Raw genomic sequence first — 22,335 nt, 5'->3', positions numbered from 1 at the left:
CACAAAAAGAAAAAGCAAAAATAGTGGAATACAGTAGAACTGTGTGTGCCGTGTACGATTGTGATAAAGGAACCTCATCTGAGTGAATGAAATGATTGAATGTTCTTGAGAACAAATAAGCAAAAACGTCTAGTGTCTAGTTATGTGTGTGGTTTCAAGCTATAGGTGTGAACAAGATAGCGCAAGTACGTCTTACGAGAAGACGGGTGAAAAACGCTATAGCAAACATCGGTACGAACAACATGATCAAGCGAGTGATGAAGAAGGGAGAGCGAGACAGAAAAAACAGCTAAGTATCCTATGCCAATTCTTCTGCATCTTCTGATTTTTTTCAAATTGCTGCGACGTTGATTACTAAGATGGTGTTTTGGTAGGTAGTGGTGTTCATATTCGCTACGCCGCAAATTAATACTGCGCTGCGACTTGCGTGTGGGTGAGAATAGTTCTATAAGTTCATTTCAATGAATCATTGAACCCATTGTCACTGCATTGGGAATGGGTAAAATTTTTTTGGGTTAATGCAACAATTTTCGTGTTTCATGATTTCTCTAGCTTTTGACAAATTTATTGTTTTGCTCTTAGGTAAATTTTTGATAATTATGCTGAATAAAATAAAATAATGATTACTTTGGCATTTTGCGAATAGATTACGAAAATTGAATTGTTATTGATGCTTATACGCTTTTCAACAAATTTCCAGGCTTTGGATGCATGAATGTTGCCTAATTTTCAATTTAATAGATAGGAATGATTTTTCTTGCGTCAGACAGAGATAACGAATTTACTTTCGAGCTAACCGAATTTCCAGAAACTAGCGTTACCCGTGTAAACGACGCGCATAGTACTTACGAGATAATACTATGAATTCGTGAAGCTTCCATAGCGGTATTTATAGGCTGACCAGACGTATTGTTTTGAACCAAACAGTACCGTTTTTTCGACTGTTTTTAACCGTCCCGTCTTTTTGCCATTTTGTACCGTTTTCGAATAACCCTTGAAAAAATCTTAAATAGAGCTTTGCATTGAAATAAGTTTTCAAGTAGCCAGGATTTTCTAATACTACTGAGTACGTTTTGTGCCTTCCTAAAGTACCGCACCATTGGAAGGACATCCCCTATCGTGAATTGATGAAAAAGTCGCGACTGAAAGTTGAGACCATGATAATTGTTAGTTAAAACCTCGATCATCATGTGACAAATTTCAGGAACTCATTGCAAAAAAATCACTCTCCAAAATCGGGCAAGTTCATCGACGCACTGAATAATTGTTTGTATGTATGTAATGAGTTTTATCATGTGTCCCGTTTTTTGAACCCATTTGTCCCGTTTTTATCCCAAGAAAATCTGGTCAACATAGGTATTTAATTTACGGAAAATTTGTTAGATCGTTTATAACTAGCTAGAATCTATAAAGCAAACTAGCTGATTCTATCCCGGCCATTTATTTTTCCTTAATATAGTAACAAATTAAACTAACTGAATTAATACGTTAAAATAAGAGCGATTCAATATCCGTCCGGTGTGTTTTCCGCGGGATCAAATAGGGTTTTTTAGTCGACACTTTCCTTGAGATCGTATTAACTACAGATAGATCAACAACGCGTAATAGATCCGGTAGAAAGAGGAAGTAATATGAGTGGCGAAGCGTCAACGTAGATATATTTTTTGTAAGATTGTCTACTCGACTGCGATATATCGATTATATGTTTAGGTAGTAGTGTAATGACTTCGCGAAGACCAAAATACAAAAATATCAGTTCAAATTGATAACATGTATCGTGACCTCGCATGCGCTTTATTATTGCGGTGATACAGCAGGAAACAGAATAAGTTATTATCCCATAAAGACTTACACGGCCGATATAGTGAATTCGGAGGCGCGATATTTGTTAGTAATGAACCAGGTAGTCGAACTCAGCGCATCATTTACCAAAACGAACCCTGCTGCAAACCCTACCCTTTTTCCAACCTCCCAGTGATTTCTCGTGGAAGTGCAGAGGTGTTCTCGGCTTCCAATAAAGCGAGTATCACCTCAACATATTCCTATCCACACTCCTTCTTTGACCTGCATTCGGATGCGGCCGGCGCTGGTATTACCTAATATAAAGATTAAGATCACCAGTTTTTACACATTGAGAATGAATGTTAGTCCCGAGCATCATTCGCTGGATCTCTGTGTAATTACAGCTGATCTGGCAATAACGGAGTAGCAACCGCGGGCGGTCAATCATGCTCATGCTCATGCTCATGCTATGTATCAAAATGTAAAAGTTATGAAACTCCATTATCTCAGAAACTACACAACCGATTTGAACAAAATAGGTATCAAATGAACGGACTGTCTTCAAAACCCCTGAATAACGAACTTTATGATGATTGAACACGTAGTTCGAAAGTTAGGAGAAGAAACATGTTCGAAAAACTTTCTTAAATGCACTCGTTTTGCCATAGATGGCATGAATGATTTCAACAATCTTAGTTTTAAATTAAAGGTTTAGTTGCTTTATTGGTACGCATTTCATTTGATTATAACACTGGTTGACAAAATCGAAAAAAGCTGCTCTAAAGCTCACAAAGTTGCCCTAGAAAGAAAAAAATTATCACAGGAAAAGCTATAATTTTTCATTTTGTCTTAGTTTGACCTTCGGGGCCCCACTTGTGTTGACCAGTGTAATCGGACTTTTATTGTAACCATTATGTGTTGAATTGTAAAAATATTGAAAGTCTATTCTCTCAAAGATTACACGACTTATTTAAAGAAAACAGGTGTCAAACGAACAGGTTGTTCCTCAAACTCACAAAGAATCAAAACCCAAAGGCTGTTTAAAACTAGCTACTTCGATCAAAGTTCGAAATAAGGAGTCATTATGATAGAAAAACTATTTATTCAGTACAAATATTACATCAAATTTCAAATACTATGCTCCAATTAATCCTTCAAATACTTCATCAAAATTCTAAAATCCAAAAAGTGGATATAAGTTTATTGGATTATATTTGGCAATTGAAGGATGTTTTCCAGAAAACTGAAGTCGCAGTCAAAATGAAGTATGAAGTTGATTCCTGGCCTCTGAGCATCATCCCGAGTTCTGAAAAACTTACATTGCGTAATGTTTGTCCCTTTTAGAATAGTTTCCAGAAACCGGAAGCTACTGTATAGTAATTTAAAATGGCGTTTGAAGATGATTTCTGGCCTCAGGGTATCATACCGCTTCCCCTAATCGTATTGGATGATATATGGTCATTTTAGGCTGTTGATCGGAAACTGTCGCCAACTTCGCCATCGAAATACCCAGTTTAGGCAGTTCGGCAATTTTATGATATGATTTTATGATTATCAGGCAAGCAGAAGTGGTCATCTGGATTAAAAATGGGGTTAGAGGTCGGATTCTGGCCACTGGGTATAACCCAGGTTTCAAGAACCCATATTGATTGGTGGCCCCTCAGATACGATCAGTAATATCAACTGCGTTAAAGAATTTCATTTTCACTGATAAGACCATTCAAATTAATGTATAAGGAACAATATTTAATTATAAATTATTTAAAATCTACTGACTAAAGTTGACATAAACAATCTAAATATTCATACGCAGTATATGAGTACAAATCAAAAACAAAATCGCATAATATATTTGAAAGAATTTAATGTTTTTTGCATGTATGTGTGTATGAATGTTATATTTTAAATGTTCGGTATAGTTGTGCTGTTGGCTACCAAAAGTTTGTTGTTTAGATAGAATAACAAATCCTGCAGTAATTATCAAGGTTTTTTTAAGTACTTACCAAACAGTCCCAAGCCGTGGCGTGGCCTTCGCTGTACGTAAGAGTCGTCTCCATTCCACTCGGTCCATGGCTGCAGTTCGCCAGCTCTGCAGTCTGGGTAGGGTCCGCAGGTCGTCTTCCACCTGATCGATCCACCTTGCTCGCTGTGCACCTCTCCGTCTCGTCCCTGACGGATTGGTTTCAAGAACCAAATGTGAACGATAGATGGCTCCCCAAGCAGCTCCTGCAGTTCGTGGTTCATTCGCTTTCTCAACACTCCGTTTTCCATCTGCAGTCCACCGAAGATGGTACGCAACACCTTCCGCTCGAAGACCGCAAGGGCGCGTTGGTTCTCCACAAGCATAGTCCATGTCTCATGCCCGTAGAGGACTACCGGTCTGATTAGCGTCTTGTAGATGGTTAACTTGGTGCGGCGACGAATTCTACACGATCGGAGCGTCCTCCGGAGACCAAAGTATGCACGATTTCCTGCCATAATGCGCCGTTGAATTTCTCTGCTGGTATCGTTGTCGGCAGCTACCAGTGAGCCCAGGTACACGAACTCATCAACCACCTCGATTTTATCACCACCAATTTGAGCTCGAGGTGGGAGGTTAGCACTGTCCTCTCGTGAACCCCTTCCTTTCATGTACTTCGTTTTCGATGCATTGATGACCAGTCCCATCCGTGTGGCTTCAGCCTTTAGTCCGATGTACGTATCCCCCATCTTCACAAAGGTCCGAGCCACAATGTCAATATCGTCGGCGAAACCAAATAGTTGAACCGACTTTTGGAATATCGTGCCACTCGTGTTAATCCCCGCTCTTCTAATGACACCTTCCAGGGCAATGTTAAACAGTAGGCAGAGATACCCTTGCCTTAGACCTCTTCGGGTCTCGAAGGGGCTCGAGAGTGCCCCCGAAACTCGAACTACACACATCACTCGATCCATCGTCGCTTTGACCAACCGCGTCAGTTTGTCCGGAAATTCGTAGTCGTGCATAATTTGCCATAGCTTGTCCCGATCGATTGCGTCGTACGCCGATTTAAAATCGATGAACAAATGATGTGTGGGCACGTTATATTCGCGGCATTTCTGCATAACCTGCCGAACCGCGAATATCTGATCCGTGGTGGCGCGGGCACCCATAAATCCTGCCCGGTAATGCCCCACGAACTGCTTCGCAAATGGTGATAGTCGACGGCAAAGTATTTGGGAGAGTACCTTGTAGGCGGCGTTCAACAGAGTGATTGCCCGGTAATTGCAGCACTCCAGTTTGTCGCCCTTTTTGTAGATGGGACAACCAATACCTTCCATCCACTCCTCCGGTACTCGTTCTTCCTCCCAAACCTTGACAATGACCCAGAGCACGGCTCTAGCCAGTGTTTCTCCACCGTATTTCAATAGCTCGCTGGGAAGTTGGTCCACTCCAGCAGCTTTATTGTTTTTCAGACGACCAATCTCCTCCTCCACCTCCAGAAGATCGGGGGCTGGAATTCTGATGTCTTCTGCTCGTGCACCAAGATCAATTGCCATACCGTCCTCGCGCTCTACTGCATCGCCGTTTAGATGCTCGTCGAAGTGCTGCCTCCACCTTTCGATTACCTCACACTCGTCTGTTAGGAGGTTGCCGTCCAAGCTCCTGCACATATCGGCTTGCGGCACAAAGCCTCTGCGGGAGCTGTTCAGCTTCTCGTAGAACTTCCGAGTGTCGTTAGCTTGGTACAACTCTTCCATCGCTACGCGATCTCGGTCTTCTTGCTGGCGCTTCTTCCTTCGGAGGACTGAGTTTTGGCTGTTCCGTGCTTGTCGGTATCGTTCCACGTTCGCTCTCGTACGGTATTGCAGCATTCTCGTCCGTGCAGCATTCTTCTCCTCGACTAACCGTTTGCATTCGCCGTCAAACCAGTCATTTCTATGATTCGGGGCCCTTGTACCTAGTAGCGCTACTGCAGTGTTACCTCTGGCGGATCCGATGCTCTTCCAGACATCTTCAAGGGTAGCTGCGCCAAGCTGCTCTTCCGTAGGTAGCACTGCCTCCAGCTGCTGCGCGTATTCCTGTGCAGCTTCGGCGTCCCGCAGTTGCTCAATATTTGGTCGCGGCGTTCGACTTCGGCAGGTGTTATACACCGTCGATAGTTTTGAGCGCATGCACACAGCTACTAGGTAGTGGTCCGAATCTATATTCGCACTGCGGTAGGTGTGAACGTTGATGATGTCGGAGAAAAACCTGCCGTCGATTAAAACGTAGTCGATTTGGTTCTCTGTCTGTTGGTCGGGTGATCTCCAGGTGGATTTTTGGATACCTTTGCGGGGGAAGAAGGTACTTCGGACTACCATACCACGGGAGGCCGCAAAGTTTACGCACCGATGGCCGTTATCATTAGACACGGCATGCAGGCTATCTGGTCCGATTACCGGTCTGTACATTGCCTCCCGGCCTACCTTAGCATTCATGTCCCCAATGACGATTTTCACGTCCCGTCGCGGGCAGCTATCGTAGACCTGCTCCAGCTGTGCGTAGAACGTTACCTTCTCGTCGTCAGGTCTTCTTTCATGTGGGCAGTGCACGTTGATGATGCTGTAGTTGAAGAACCGGCCCTTTATCCTCAACTTGCACATCCTTGAGTTGATCGGCTGCCACCCTATCACGCGTTGGCGCATCTTACTCAGTACTATGAAGCCGGTTCCCAGCTTGCTGGTGGTACCACAACTCTGGTAGAAAGAAGCCGCCCGGTGCCCGCTTTTCCATGCCTTCTGTCCTGTCCAACAAAGTTCCTGCAGCGCTACGACTGCGAAGTTGCGTGGATGTAGCTCGTCATAGATTATCCTGTCGCATCCTGGAAAGCAGAGCGATTTGCAGTTCCATGTCTCAAGTTTCCAATCGTAGTCCTTATTTCGTTGCCTAGGTCCATGCCGATTGTTCCGATCCGTATTATCTCTTACGTTGTTTGTGACATGTTGTTTTCCGAGGCGGCTCGTTGGGCCTTCCCCAACCCCCTGTCTCGTTGGGGGACCATCATGTCAGCTCTGTTTAGAGTCCCACGCTGCCACCAGGACGTTGATCAGCCGCTCCTAACATGGAGATCAGACGCTATTTTGAGCCGCACCATCTTGGTGAACAGACGCTCGGGTTGGCGAAGCATTTCCTCCACCGCCGGAATATGGTTAACGCGCCAATGATCGCGTCGCACCTTCTCACTTAGCTGTTGTCGGATGACAACATTGCCCAGGCAACACCAACCAGTTGTATCCATGTTTCAACCGGCAGTCTAGTGTAATCATATGACTCGTGGAGGTGTGAGATAGGTACTTGTGAGGGCTTTTAAGTGTTGGTGTAATTTTATTTTAACAAATAATAAGTTCGAATGAGAAAGGCTGGGTCTCACCGCTAGGTGAGAGGCTAGGTTTATAACTCGATATCTTAGGTAAAGTACCTGCTACAGTCTTAAATTTTGGAAATTTTCTTAGTTAGAGTGTCTACTTTCTATAAAAAAATATATAGAGAAATAGATCGGCGACAGTCACTTTTCCGATTTTTGTCCGCCTGAAATCCTATAGGAGCGGTTGAATATCGACGTAGTACCCAAGTTGGCGAACCCGCCCAACGTCCCCAAGTTGCGTCCCATCGAGGATTTCTGGCCAAACCTAAAGCTTAAGTCCTACTCCAACAATTTTGTCGCGAAAACTAAGGAGGAAATGATAAATAAAACGATGAAAGAATTAGAAAACGTGCCTACACGCATGTTTTCGTCCGCCATGGCGAATATTCCAGTTAACTGTCGAAACTGCTAGGACGTAACATTTTTTTTGCGAGAAAGCTAACATGATTGCTTTCTTTGGAACATTTATCAAATTCAATTATCTACAATATCGCACGCTTAGCCTTGGGGCTAATAGCGGTCTCGATCAACTACATTAGTTGAGAGAATTCGTTATCGATATTGTTTTTGGCACATTTTGCATGTGTAGGATAAGTACAACGATACACCGTGCCCCAGTGCTGAGTCGAGAAAATTTCCAGCTCGAAAAGATCCTCGACTCGATCGGGAATCGAACCCGATATCACAACCGTGTGGGAGAGCTAACCGACCGACATCGCTAACCACAGAACCACGGGGACCACACAAATTAAAATATTTGTCTCAGTTATTTTTCTATCGCCAACCGAAAAAAGTCAATTTTTCAATCAGTTTTGAGTAACTTTTTGTGAGTAAGACTGGTTTCAAAAATCGTCATTTTCTGTCATATAGTGCTAACTTTTGAACCACTGCACGCTGGGAAAAATTTAACCTGAATTCCCACTAAATAAACGCCGCTGAGCTGGCAACCTGAAATAAAGCATTTTTAATAAAAAAATGGTCATTTTTGTGCTGAACCGCGTATAACACCAAACGCCATTTAGCTTATTGTTCAATAGTGAACGTATATGTAAAAAGCTCCAGGGAATCGAATGGTGATAGTTTCATTTAGACTCAGGTCCTGTAAGTGATAAAATTTACCACAGTTCACCATTTTTTTGTAATTTTTATATTAAAATCCATATAACATTCATCTACGTTGAATTTTCTGCTGAAACATGAGCTTGTCCAATGTCTAAAGCTTCGGAGAATAAACTGATATATATTACACCTGCCAAACATCTCATCCTAGTATGGACACCCTAAAGTCTAACGAAGCGCGCACAGAGCGGTCGATGCCAGAGGACTACTCCGAAAGGCGTCCCCACTAAAAATGGAGTTTGTTGGACAGATAACCAAATAAATTCCGGCATTTTTTCCGCCGCACCGTGTATAACGCTAATACGGTTAGAATGTAATCATCACCATTCGATTATCAGGATTTCTTACATAGGATGAGTCTATTTTGTAAATTGAGCGGCGATTGTGATTATATGGGTTTAAGAAGGAAAATCACAGAAATATTGCAAAATGGAGCAAAATATAAAGGTTTTAAGAATTTGGTTTTTCTAAAAAAAAACGCATAAAAATTACAAAACTGTATGAAATCTTTATTTGAGCCGATAAATTAGTTTGTGCCATTTACTTTTTAAAAATAATTTCATTCAAATGTTGGCCACTGCTACGTTTTAAACGGTCCGAAACGAAACGTCCAATTTTGGGTCACCTTTTCGAGCATTTCGGCTGGTATCTCGCGAATAACGCGTGTAATGTTGTCTTCCAAGGCTGGAATTGTTGTTGGTTTATCCGCATAGACGAGAGACTTAACGTAGCCCCACAAAAAATAATCTAGCGGTGTTAAATCGCATGATCTAGGCGCCCAATTCACCGGTCCATTTCGTGAGATGAATTGCTCACCGAACTGATTCGCGCGATGTGTAGCACGTTGCTCCGTCTTGCTGAAACCACATGTCAACAAGACCCAGCTCTTTCATTTCCGGCGAAAAAAAAATCAGAAATCATCGCGCGATAACGAGCGCCATTGACCGTAACTTTGCGATTTTGATCATCTTTGAAGAGGTACGGACCAATGATGCCTCCAGCGTGTAAACCACACCAAGCCGTGCATTTTTCTGGGTACATTGACGATTCTTGTATTGGCTCTGGTTGCTCTTCGATCCAAATGCGGGAATTTCGCTTATTAACATACCCATTTAACCAGAAATGAGCTTCGTCACTGAACACAATTTTGCGCGAAAAAACATTTTTCACAGAGGACGAATTTTGGTAATAAAGTTCGATTATTTGTAAGCGTTGTTCAGGCGTAAGTCTGTTCATGGTGAAATGGCAAACCAAACTGAGTACATTAGACTTTGACAGCTGTCAGAATTCCCGCGTGAACTGTCAAATCTGAATACACGAAAAGCCAAATAGCAAAAAAATCACCCTTTACTATACTTTTACATAATGTAGTGCATTATTAGATTATTATTGAGCTCTCTAGAAAGGTAAATGCGAAAAAGTAGGTTTTCCCATATAAATTTTCATACAAATTTGAAATGCAAAATGCACCAAGCGGAGACAAAACCAATCTACTTTCGGTAAGTTTATGGCTGTTTGGGGCCCCAAAGGGAACCAAAAATACTACAAGGTATACAGCCCTAGGGATTGTATGAAATGGTGACGTAGGACTAAATATATATCGTCAGTTGAATTCAACACTGGCACAACTCAAAATTTTTCAGTTATGAGTTATTGATGGCAAACGATGCCAAATACTATAAAATTTCATCTCACAAAGACCCGTTTCAAAATTCACAATATAGATGTGCTTTTATTGCACAAAGCTAAAATATCCCTAAAAAGACGGAAAAATGAGGTTCCAACTCTTATCATTTGCTTATTACATGCACATCATAGACCCGAACAAGTTCAATTTAAATAGGAAATCCTGAAATTGAAATTTTTTCACGAAAATGAAAAAAGAAATTTTCGGCGCAAATTTTCAAACGCATTTTTCTCGAAACTATGAATTTTTAGTTGTGGCAGTATTGAATTCAACTGACGATATTATATGCTGCGCTAAACTGTTCATTGGCAACACTACCGTTTATTTTTAATAGTCGTTATTTTAAAACTAACGATGCATGAATACATGAAAATTTTACACTAGTAGTAGTTGCGGAAATTCTCATAACTCTTATCTTCAAGCATCTATAGTTCTGAAAAGAACCCATTCCATAATATTCAGTAAGAAATTCGTGTTACAGAACGCTGATAATCGCACCATGAATATTTTCCTTGACCGCGCATAATAAAGTTTGCTCTCCGCTGTGCCCTCCAGTAGCTGTGCCAGCTAAATATTCTGCAGCGTACGATGGTAACTGTTGCTGCCGTATGCAAAATAAAGGTGTAACATGTTCCGCAGTACCTGGAAGTTGACTCGTATGCAGCTCTCGTTTCTCAATGTCGCGTACCTTTAACAGCTGCACTGCACTCGCTATTGTGTAACAAATTAAACTGAAGCTGAATTTTCCACCCGCAGTCTTTTGTATCGAGTTCAGCGTAGATTTTTACCATTAAGGCGTGGCCACGTAGCTTATAGAAAGAAAGAGAAACAAACCAATACATCTTCAATACTACTGAGTGATTTTCATAAGCATCAAAAGAAAGTTTTTGCTTTCCCGATGCGAAAATCACTCTGGTTCTTAGATTAACTAATTTTCGTTTCTTATGTTTGACTGATAACGGTGTTCGAATGGGCACAAACATACAATTAAACCGGAAAATCACTCAATTTAGCAGTGAAAATTCTTGAAATGAGGGTTATGTCTTGTTGTGATAAACTATTCATAGGCAACACTACCGTTTATCTTTGGTGCGTCCTGGTCGTTATTGTAAAAATTATTTAGAATAGATGGACATTTCACACTAGTAGTAGTTGTGAAAATTCTCATAACTCTTCTCTTCATCATCTTATAGTTCTGAAAAGAACCGATTTCATAATCTTCAACTCGAAATGTATGCTACACCACCGGTAGCATCGATTATTTTGTTGGCCGCGTATAAAATTTGCTCCCCGCTGTGCCCTCCAGCCGCTGTGCCAGCAAAATATTCTGCAGCGTACGATGGTAACTGTTGCTGCCGTGTGCAGAATACAGGTAACATGCTCCGCGGTGCCTGGAAGTTGACTCGTATGCAGCTCTCGTTTCTCAATGTCGCGAACCTTTAACAGCTGCACCGCACTCGCTATTGTGGAACAAACTAAACTGAAGCTGAATTTTCCACACGCAGTCTTTTGTATCGAGTTCAGCGTAGATTTCTACCATTAAGGCGTGGCCACGCAGCTGAGGCAAAGACAAACAAACCAAAACACTTTGTTGAGTCAAAATATGTAGGCAGTGGAATTTATTTCGTCCATGTTATTGTTATCTGTGCTTGGGAAGCAAGCCAAGAACAAGGGAAATGTATGGGAAAGCTTGACCTTGGAACTTTTCACCTTTTTCCACCATTAGGCTGTAAAGCAACAATGTTGAACATAATATCAAAAATTGTTACACATTTTATCTATCCACCGAGATATAAATGACTAAGATGCATTAAGTCGTTCGCTTGCTATAACCGTTTGAAATCTGACGCAACATTTGCCAGTTTCATTTTCATTTTCACAAAGTGTAATCTAGTATAGAAAACAAAGACGTAGTCCTACGTCAAAACTTGGTTCTGGAAAATCAATCACTTTGTCCCACCCTAATACTCATTCACCGTTTCTGGATCAATTTGATATTTATTGCCCAGCGATATGATTTCGCCGAACTCTTTGCTCTCTTGCAAAGTGTGTTTTCGTCCAGAACCAGATTTTCTTTTGAAGGTATTTCCATTCTCGAAGAGTTTGACAATAATGTATATATTTTTTTTATATCCAAGATCTTTAAAATAGTGGAACACTTTACTTTTAAATTTTTCTTTATTTCGCTCACAAAAATTGAAAATCAATTTACGACGGGCTTCTTCCGACAGCACCTTTTTCTCAACAAAGCGTCACTTGACAGGTCCTGTTACTAGCCTACATTTTTACACTCACAATTGGTTGAAACAGGCTGAAATTCGCCTCAAACAGAAGGTGACTTCCGAAATCACAGTTTTTGCTTTTTTTGAAGTAGAATACTTCTCTCAGGAAGTTCGGCTACATAGGGATGTGAAATGAGAATCTAAAACCGAAAAAAGTGAAAAATATGTCCAATATCAAATGATAATAAATCGGTTAGTATTCGATGGATTTCCTTGAATCTTGCAGCAATAGATTAGAAAATTCTCTAAGATTCTTCCCAAAAGAAGATAATTGTAATTTTAGTATTCACACTATTCTACTATTGAAAATAGTCAAGCCTTCTCAAAACGAAAAATTCGACCTCTGATTGGTCGTTAACATGATTGCTTCCCAAGCACGGTCGACAGAATCATATACCTTGCAATTTAAAACATGCCATTTGGCCTATATAAGAGCCTGCTGCAGCCGAATCCGCTCATGATAGTTCTAGACAGCGACAACAGCAGTCGCCCTCCCTTAGCAGCAGCACTAACAGTGCAGTGTATACCAGCGATGGCGGAAAGCGGCCACAACTGTGACGTAGCAATGGATAGCGCACTAGTTGCAGCGGATCTCAGCATCGATAGCGGCTGATGCAGTAATGCACTTTAGTGAAATGCAGTCTCATGTGCGATAGTGGGCACAAGTAAATGCATTTAATGAAAGTTGACTCATTTTGACAACACGTAGCCATTAGGACAATTTATTTTATGTCTGTTGGTAATAGTAAATAAATAAATAAATAAATCTAATGCACGTGAGCCGTCTAGTTTTGAGTGTTGAATCAGTTTTTCACTGTTTATTTTATCACAAGGAATACTTTGTTCGCACTGTCAGTGATAACGCAAAGATGTGATCGGCATCTTATCCGATACTGAAATGAACAACAAATTATCCTTTTCAGGATGAAATAAAAACTTGATTGAAGAGTTAATATTTTCTAATGAGGTAATTCACATTTTTCAATTTGTAAAAGTTATAAATTTTACTTTATCTCCGTGTCTCAGAACGTAGTGAATTATCTTTTCGTTCAGTCATGAACACGACAGCCGAAACTTTCATTATCTGCATAAAAATCAATTTTTCGCATAATCAAAATTTAAACAAGCAACTCACTATATTATTGAAAATGTTCAATCCTTTTTTTTTTATTTATTCTCGCTTATTTTCCGTCGGTCTATTTCCGCCACTGTTGTGGCCAATTACCGACGCCCAGGGAGGCGACTCCACACCCAGGTCCCTAACTCACGACCCGTTTATTAACGGACCGGCGCCAACGGCTTTACTTCCTCATGCGATGGAAGGCGTGATCCCAGAGATTTTTCGCCTCAGAAAATCTCCCGGTGTCGGCTAGGATTGAATCTAGACCAGTTGGGTTGGTTGTGAGTGGATCACGCCACCCCACAACCATCGACACCTATGTCGGCGGTGGGATTCGAACCCAGGCGTCGAGCGTGGTTGGCGGAGATGTACCAACCACACTAGGCCCCCGCTGCATATGTTCAATCCTTGTTGAAGCGCAAAATTCGATTGATCTGATTGGTCGTTAACATGATTGGTCGTAAACATGATTGCTTCCAGAGCACAGTCGACAGAAACATAGACCTTGCAATTTGAAATGTGCTCTTTGTCAGTATAAGGGTAAGGATGGGAAATATCGATCGATATGGCTATCGATAGTTATCGATGAATTTTTTCTCCTATCGATAACTATCGATAAGTTTTTCATCCCTATATAGGAGCCTGTTTCAGTCGAAGCCGCTCATAAGAGCTAGACAGCGTCAACAGCAGTCTTCCTCCCTTAGCAGCAGCACTAGCATTGCACTGGATACCAGCGATGGCGGAAAGTGGCGATTGATCTGATTAGTCAACGTTTATTTACTAGAAAAATGACTGACACGCAAGCAGCCGGGTTATCTTTCTTGTAAAAGTATTCTACTTCAACCTTGCGGTCGTGGCTTTGCACACAACCCTCTTGTTATTTTAGTTTTGGCTCAACTGCGTGTTTCAAGCTGTGCGCCAGTGTTGTCAGCACTGACATTAGCAGCACGTGCGAGCAATCAGAGTGTAGTTTTTTTGAAATCTCACTTTTTGTACCGATCATAGGAAAAATCAAACTAATTTCCTGCACTTTGTTGAATAAAACACGCCAAGCGTGTTGATTACTTCAATTTTTTCAATTTCAATGAATGCCCCATTTGCAGGTGAACGGAGAAGACTTACTGGGACTGAAGATTGTAGATATTGCAAAGTTGGTGAAACAAGGAAAACATTATCAAAGCACCAAACCTGGCATCAGTTTGCTGCTATGGAACTCCGGTTTTGAGAAAAATGTAAGTAAGCGGCCGATAATCGTGTAGTAACCCGCGTAAAAAAATACTCTAGTGTAATACATTCACACAAAGAAAATGACAGGCTAACTAACTACTCTTTTGTTTCATTTCATAAACCAAGAAACTTAACCCGCAGTCATTATCACGTTTCGCGAGCTGCCTCCAGAGCATCGCTGGACTGCTGGAATGTCCGGTCTGCTTGGAGATTATACGTCCCCCCTCGTGGCAGTGTTGCCATGGTCATGTGATATGCTCCGGATGTCGGGCCAAGAGCTCCAAGTGTCCCATTTGTCGGGTTGTGCTGGGACGCGGCCGTTGCATCGTGGCGGATAAGTTGTTCAGCTTTCTGGTTCAAACGATCGGACATGATGACGGTGAGTCGCCATTCTTTTTTTTTTTCTTTGCATTAACATATTTTGTGTCAGATGAATTTTTGAAAGGCAAAACTATGAATCTCGTGTTTAAGTACTGTTTCCAGCAGTTCTAAGTAGTTCCTGGATGTTTGTTTTCTCCTGTTCATAGCGTTTTGAAGATTTTCAATCATTTACAACTGTTGGCGGTATAACAACTCAATTGTTTGGATTGTCCTTTCAAATTTCATAGTTTGAATAAATTGCATTTCCTTTTTGGGGAGAATTTTGAACCCTCCGCCTTCCCCGACTACGTTATCATCAAAGCTCCAACAGCAAATAACATTCGCTAAAAGTATTTACATCAACTATTTGCCTACTTTTAATTTCAGAAGGAGCAAAACGAGCAGCCGGCCAAAAATCATCTAATTTACAGCAAATTAGCACCCGTTTACCGTTGCTACCCCGTGACCATCGGCACTGCAAACAATCGACGAAATTGAAAGCAAATAATTCTCCTTCCGCTAGTGCCCTGGCAGCGATGACACACCGTTTCACGAAATTTGTGCCATCCGCAGTTTTACCTCAGTACTGCTGCCCATCTGGTCAACCGTGTGATAAAATGAAAAACCAACATGAAATATTCATTCATTTACAGAAATCACATCAAACGAGTGTTGTCCAGCACTACGCAGCCCCCGGTGACACGCTTGGCATCAACTTCAGTGAGTCCTGTATCACCTGTATTGCCCTAGTGTTGGTTTGTAGTGCGACAGAATGCGTGATGGGTGAAAATTACAACGGTTTACCTTGTCCGGAACCGACGCTCGGCAATCGCACAAATGGTATCCACAAAACGGTCAGCCTGGCCACTGGCAGTAGTTCACTGTCGATATCCAGGGATAATATTTTCTTCCTGGCGCGATTCCGATGCATTGAAGCCATTAGCCAGACGCTTTACTGGCTGTGGTATCTCGGCCCATCGGACGAGCTGAACCGATTTCACGTTAGCATCGTCGACGAATCAGGCACGGTCAGATGGAGCGGGCGACCGGTTTCACTGTTGCAAAACTGTAAAGAGGTTCTCAAATCAAAGCAATTCGTCCGCATGCCTAGTGGGGCGAAAGGCATGAGAGTGACCATTAATGTAAATTGACAATCAACGGTAGACTAACATACTGAACATGGTTGCGGGCAGCTGGCCGTCCGATTGAGGAAAGTTGGTTTCGCCTTTTCAAAAGCCTCGATGCTGCGTCCCTCAATTGGACTTGACCTTCTGTTCGGTAACATTCGCAGCTGTAACGTGGGCTCACCAAATTGAACCGCAGGCCAGAACATGTAGGAGTACCCAGCTATTGGAGCACTAAGATGACGAGCTACCATGGAACTACAGTAACTGGAATGTGATATCAGCAAATCACTTTTAAAAAAATTAAATGGGTTAATATAGTTAATAATTCGTAATACTTAAAACAAAAATTACACTGGACTATTTTACTAAATGGTTTTAACTTTTTTTCAAGAACATTATAGCAATCTATGTGAAAGTCAAAATTCTAACTGAGTTTCATCATCTCCAGTTTGACGAATGTTTAACAGACTAAAAAGCAACGTGCCGAAAATCTTTCCACACACTCAATTTATCTCGGCAAACTTCCCAACAGCTGATGGAGCTCGGCGAAATTTTTAACAAATGTCAGCAATATATTTCGACGAACATTCAGCAAATATATCAATCTATCGTAAACCAGCAGTTTGCAGAAGTTCTTAAAAATTCTGCCGAAAACTTGTAGAACATTTCGCTGAATTGATCAGCTGTTAAGTTCTCGGCAATAAAATCTAAGTGTGCAGCTATGCTAAAATAGATTCACAAGATCTTAAAAATAGCTTCTCGGCCAGCATTTTTACGCAAAGTGAGCCAACTAATGTTTGCTTTCATCAGCCTAAACCAACTTGATGTCCTCAGGACAGAACCTGTTTGAAAAGTTTTCGATAATCTTATTACTCAATCATTTAAAAGATTTACTGTTAGACTGTAATAAAAACTGATAAGCAAAGCAAAGCCTTGGTGCTATATTCCGATTCGGAACTTGACCTTCTGTTTATTATACACAGACTTCGCAGCCAACTGTTTGATGTACAGGACAATTGCGGGGCTAGCGCTACGATCCTACTGACACTAACAGTCTCTCCCGAGCCGAGACTCGAACCTACGACGACTGGCTTGTTAGGCCAGCATCGTACCTCGAGACCAACTGGAAGGTCAATTAAAACTGATACTTGAAAGAAAATCCTGCCTTTGAACACTTTAACTTCTTGTGAATCTAATTATAATTCAGTCATGTGACTGAAAGCTAAAAACGGATGTTCCTTGAAGCTGGGTTACTTGGAAGTGTATGGATTTACTTCATTCAACTGCAAGCACGTAAGTACAGTGCCTCCACAGTTATGGGTCAGCTACAATTATGTGGGTCACTTTTACGCAAATAGTCTATTCTCAAGAAACTGAACAATTTTCATTAGCAGTGGTATTTTTTGTAACTCACTTGTAACCTGATTTATACGATTAAAATGATTAGAGTTGAAAATGTCCCTAAAAAATATAACTGAGCTCGGTGCAATAAGTAAAGTGACCCATAATTGTAGTAATGTTACATTTTACGGTGCACAATTGTGGGTCAGTCCATATTTTGACTATTTTTATTACTTTTACATGATAATGCATCAAGACTAAATAAAGTAACTTAGGGGCCATCCACATACCACGTGGACAGCTTTTTAACGATTTTGACCTCCCCCCCTCCCCCTCCGTGGACAACTGCCCATATAAATTCTAAAAAAAATTGTATGGACCGTGGACATTAACCAAACCCCCCCCCCCCCAAAGCTGTCCACATGGTAAAATGATGGCCCTTTGTTATTATTTTACAACAATAAAATAACTTGCGTTATGTATTTTGACGATATTATAGACTAAATGATTTTGAATGCCAAAAATGACCCATAATAGTGTCTTTTGCTAAGTGATATTTTTCTTCCCAACCGGTTTACACGCATCAACTGCAGTGAAAATAATTGTTGATCGAAAGTACACATCTGAACACAGAGATAGATAGTAAAACATTCGTAGTTGGTAATATTTACGATTTTATATCCATTTCTGCAGCAATATTGCTAGTAAAATTCAATGGTGAGCCGTTCGTCAAACATTCAAACAGTTTGAGGTGAATAACCTTTTCTACAAATATCATGTATCGATATATTTTTAGGAGCCAACTGGACATCTCTAGAGAATAAGTTTTGAAGAAGTGGATTTTCCTATATGAAATCGTATGGAAACTTTAAAAATCGGGCGTAAAACTATAGTTCCACCGATCGATCTGAAAAGTTACACTGTTGTTATAGGACCCATAAGGAACATAAAAAGTGCATGGGAGTTGGAATTTATTTTTTGTCCCACTCTACTGTATACACACTTAAAAAATTTCGCCGAATCTCGGCATTATTTGCGCCGTGATTTGGACAGCCGAGTGCTCAGTAACCCTCTCGGCTAAATTTATTTTGCCGAGAATTTCGGGAAACCAGTATTTGACAGATGTCATTTTATGCCGAAAATCTCGGTACGCATTTTATTGCGCTTTCGGCAGATATAACCGAGAGGCGGCATACTAGTCTAACGACTTCTCGGTTATATAAGCTGAATGTTTCGGCACAATAGAGGCGATTTTCCAGCGGAATTCAATAATTTCGCTGAGAATTCAATAGTTTTCTTTCAAAAGATAAATTATGAGCTTGATGCGTTTTACTAAGAAAGTAATTTATTAATTTTGAGTATTGAATGTTTACGGAATACTCAACGTCCTCCTCTTGCAGTTTCTGTTGAACCGCGTCCATTTCACTTCGAGGTGCTTTTTCCGCTTTTTGCTTGTTTGCACAGGCGTTACACGATTTTTACAAGTACACTACTGCCACTTCGCACGAATCTGTACTACACTTTTTTCGACTTTCGGCTTGAAAACATCTGTAGTTTACACAAATTTTAGCAACAACTTCATCCGCTTCTTGTTTAATACATCGTACTTGATACGCTTACAGAAATTCGTACGAAGGTAAATGGCGGCCAATGGTCCATAAGAATGACAGCTTTGTTGCAGAAATTCGGGAACGAATAAAATTCGTGCTGGGATATCATTAAAACTTTTGCTGACCTCGGCATCAATAGTGTTCAACGATAAATACGGCAAAAAATTCAGACGAGATTCGTCAAGCTCAGTTTTTTTTTTGTCGAAGCCTCGGCAAATAATCTGACGACTTTCGGCAACCGGCTTTTTCTTGCTGAAATATCGTTGAAATCCCAAAGTTGCCGAGTGAGCTCGGATATTTTTTCAGCCGAGCTCGAGATCCAGTTTTAAGTGTGTATATTGTAGAAAAGTAAAGCAAAATTGATCATGCACATTTAAATGTTTTCAAGTCTAAAAATAATAATAATATCTAGTTTAGCCGAAAGAAAACGACACTAGAGCACTATTATGGGTATCCTTAATATTGCTCTAGTGTCGTTTTCGTTTCCTTTTTTGTAGTGATACACCGTTTTCCAACCACACTCTGTTTAATTCGGATGCATCACGTTTTCTTTACGATAGAGTCTTTCATACGAGTTGCTTATGTGCTGTTAGTCAACATTGCCTACCGGTAGGGGTATGATATATTTGATGGGGCGTTATGTTAGTTTTCGATTTGGCAGAAAAATCGAATGGCAAGTACATTAGCACATACATTTTTTTTTCTGTATGGGCTTCCTCACTGCGACCAGAATCGTAGATCTATTGTGAGATATGCCCGGGTGTCTGCTGTATCCCGCACTTCTGTTAATAGCAATACCTCTATTGAGAAGTGGCATGCTTATTATTATTGTTTATCAGTGCTTGTGTGTGATGTGCTACTCTTCCTTACACGCTTACTGTTCTACTATACCGATACTCGTTCCTCTTGCCAAACATCACCAATTATAATTCCCTGGAGAAGTTTCGTCGTGCGTCCTTCTGGCCAGTTTTATTGATAAGAGGGACTTATTTTTTGTTAAGAGGAAGTCACGCAAAGGTATTTGTAGATTTCAGCGTAAAGGAAGGGTAACTGGTGGGGAGCCTGAGAATAAACCCATGCTTAAGTCCTTTCTGACATCGGATGGCCTGATTCTACTAAGATTCGAACCCATGACACTGGCGATTTTTTTTGGTACTCTTTGCCCCACATCACCCGGTACCAACACCAGTATGAACTGCTCGACGAAAATGAACGGAATGAATTTTCTTCATAGCGACTTTACTCGAGCCCTCAACAAAATCCCTTACGAAACTGTCAAAAAGTTGTTTACAAAATCAATGCTGCATTTTTCGAGTAGGAACGAGACACATGCAGGGCTGCGTAGGTACACAACCTCCATAAACTACTCAAACAGAGGTTTTTTTTACAGAAATTGGTACTTTCGAGTAGTTCATTTTGTACCAACTTTTTTGGAAGATTTCTTCCTGAGTGTTACGTATGTCTTATGTATGTGGTTCGCCAATGAATCAACTGTCATTGTAGCGATTTGGAGCGATTTTTATTCTTTCTTTGAAAATCAAGTTTTGAAAATATATCCTTATAGATGTTTGTTTTCGGTTTTCGGTACAATGTGCGCTTTAAATGAATAAGATGGTTTTCGTAAGCATTTGAAATGAAATATTGACGCCGTGATGAATTCATGATTGGTAGGCGAAATTTTGACGTTTATAGTCCCCTGTTGCTTAGTAACCGGCTGGGCACGTGTCACTTGAGACCCCATTGTGGTCATTAACCTCTGTCCAGCAATTCTTATACCTACCTCCAAGAAGTGCCGACCGAGATACGAGTATCCTCAGCGGAGATCGGGTAACCAACCCCCGGTGGAAACTATGGTCATATGCTGACTAACACAGCGGTCAGTATGCCGTGATGTACCCTGGTGGAGTGATCAACTTAGTGACCTTCGTCGGGAAACTAGGCGGTTGTTCAACAGGGCAAAAGTCACGTCTAACTGGGACGACTACAGGGCGTCCCTCACTAAGTACAACGCCGAGCTACGCAAGGCTAAACGGAAATCCAGAGTTAGTTTCTGTGAAAGAATCCAAACTCTGCCGGAAGCTACGCGGCTCCAAAAGGCGATGTCCAAAGACCATACTAACGGTTTAGGACAAGTGAGGAAAGAGGATGTATGCCTCACTGTCACTACCAAGGAAACGCTGGAGGTTCTTATGAACACCCACTTTCCTGGATCGACAGAGACCGAAGAACTGAATAGTGATGGGTCGCGACAGGACAATTCGAGACATATGGCGTCTCGGGAGTCCATCCTGCTGGCCCGTCGACTGTTCACGGAAGCTTCAATAGGTTGGGCTCTAAGCTCATTCGACCCTATGAAGTCTCCAGGTCCAGACGGCATACTACCCATCGTTCTACAAAAATCGGCCACAGTTATCATGTCCGAACTCATCAACCTCTTCAGAGCCAGCTTTATCCTGGGCCATATTCCGGATAACTGGCTGAAGGTGAAGGTAGTGTTTATCCCCAAAGTTGGAAGAAAGGACAAAACCCTACCTAAAACTTTCAGACCCATAAGTCTGACTTCATCACTTCTCAAGTTGATGGAGAAAATAATGGATAAATATATCCGTGATGAGTTTCTTAAAGACTCCCCGCTGAACAGGAACCAACATGCCTATCAAAGCGGCAAGTCAACAGAAACTGCTCTTCACAGCTTAGTGACGTTGATTGAAAAGTCCCTAAGTTTCAGGAGACGGCGCTATGCGCCTTTCTTGATATTGAAGGGGCCTTCGTTAACACGTCCTTTGCATCAATTGGTACGGCTCTTTCTCATAAGGGAATCGACCACACTTCAAGGAGCTGGATACACGCAATGCTCTCTAGCAGAGTGATCACAGCAACCTTGGGAGATTCGTCTGTAACAATGTCAGTGATCAAGGGATGCCCGCAAAGAGGAGTTCTCTCGCCCTTGTTATGGTCACTAGTTGTCGACGCACTTCTCAACAAGCTTTCACAGCTTGGTTACGAGGTCATTGGATACGCTGATGACATCGTCCTTATCGTCAGAGGTAAAGATGACGCAACTCTGTCGAGCCGAATGCAAACGGCTCTGAATACCACCATGTCATGGTGTTTACAGGAGGGTCTAAACATAAACCCCTTAAAAACAGTCCTAATTCCATTCGGCAGACGAAGGAAGATCTCCATCACTCCTCCAATACTGAATGGAGTCAGATTGGGCTTCAGCAATGAAGTCAAATATCTCGGAATTATTCTGGACAAGAAACTGAACTGATCTGCACAACTGGATCATGCCGCTAAGAAAGCGATCTCAG

The 22,335-nt window shown here is 41.4% G+C and overlaps 1 protein-coding gene across 6 annotated transcripts in view; it reads left to right on the top strand.

Moving 5' to 3' along the window:
* The window catches only part of LOC129718421 (uncharacterized), a 29,664-nt gene extending 12,957 nt beyond the window's left edge, over positions 1–16,707 (top strand). For all 6 annotated transcript variants that reach the window (XM_055669196.1, XM_055669195.1, XM_055669194.1 and 3 more), the window contains exons 3-5: positions 14,460–14,588; positions 14,710–14,962; positions 15,331–16,707. In XM_055669196.1, coding sequence (XP_055525171.1) covers positions 14,460–14,588; positions 14,710–14,962; positions 15,331–16,094 — 1,146 coding nt within the window. In that variant the 3' untranslated portion in view covers positions 16,095–16,707. The remainder of the gene's footprint in view (positions 1–14,459; positions 14,589–14,709; positions 14,963–15,330) is intronic.
* Positions 16,708–22,335: the final 5,628 nt, after the last annotated feature.

This window comes from Wyeomyia smithii, chromosome 1 (genome assembly GCF_029784165.1).
Source record: "Wyeomyia smithii strain HCP4-BCI-WySm-NY-G18 chromosome 1, ASM2978416v1, whole genome shotgun sequence".
Classification (NCBI taxonomy): domain Eukaryota; kingdom Metazoa; phylum Arthropoda; class Insecta; order Diptera; family Culicidae; genus Wyeomyia; species Wyeomyia smithii.
This window is presented reverse-complemented; position numbering and strand designations above follow the sequence as displayed.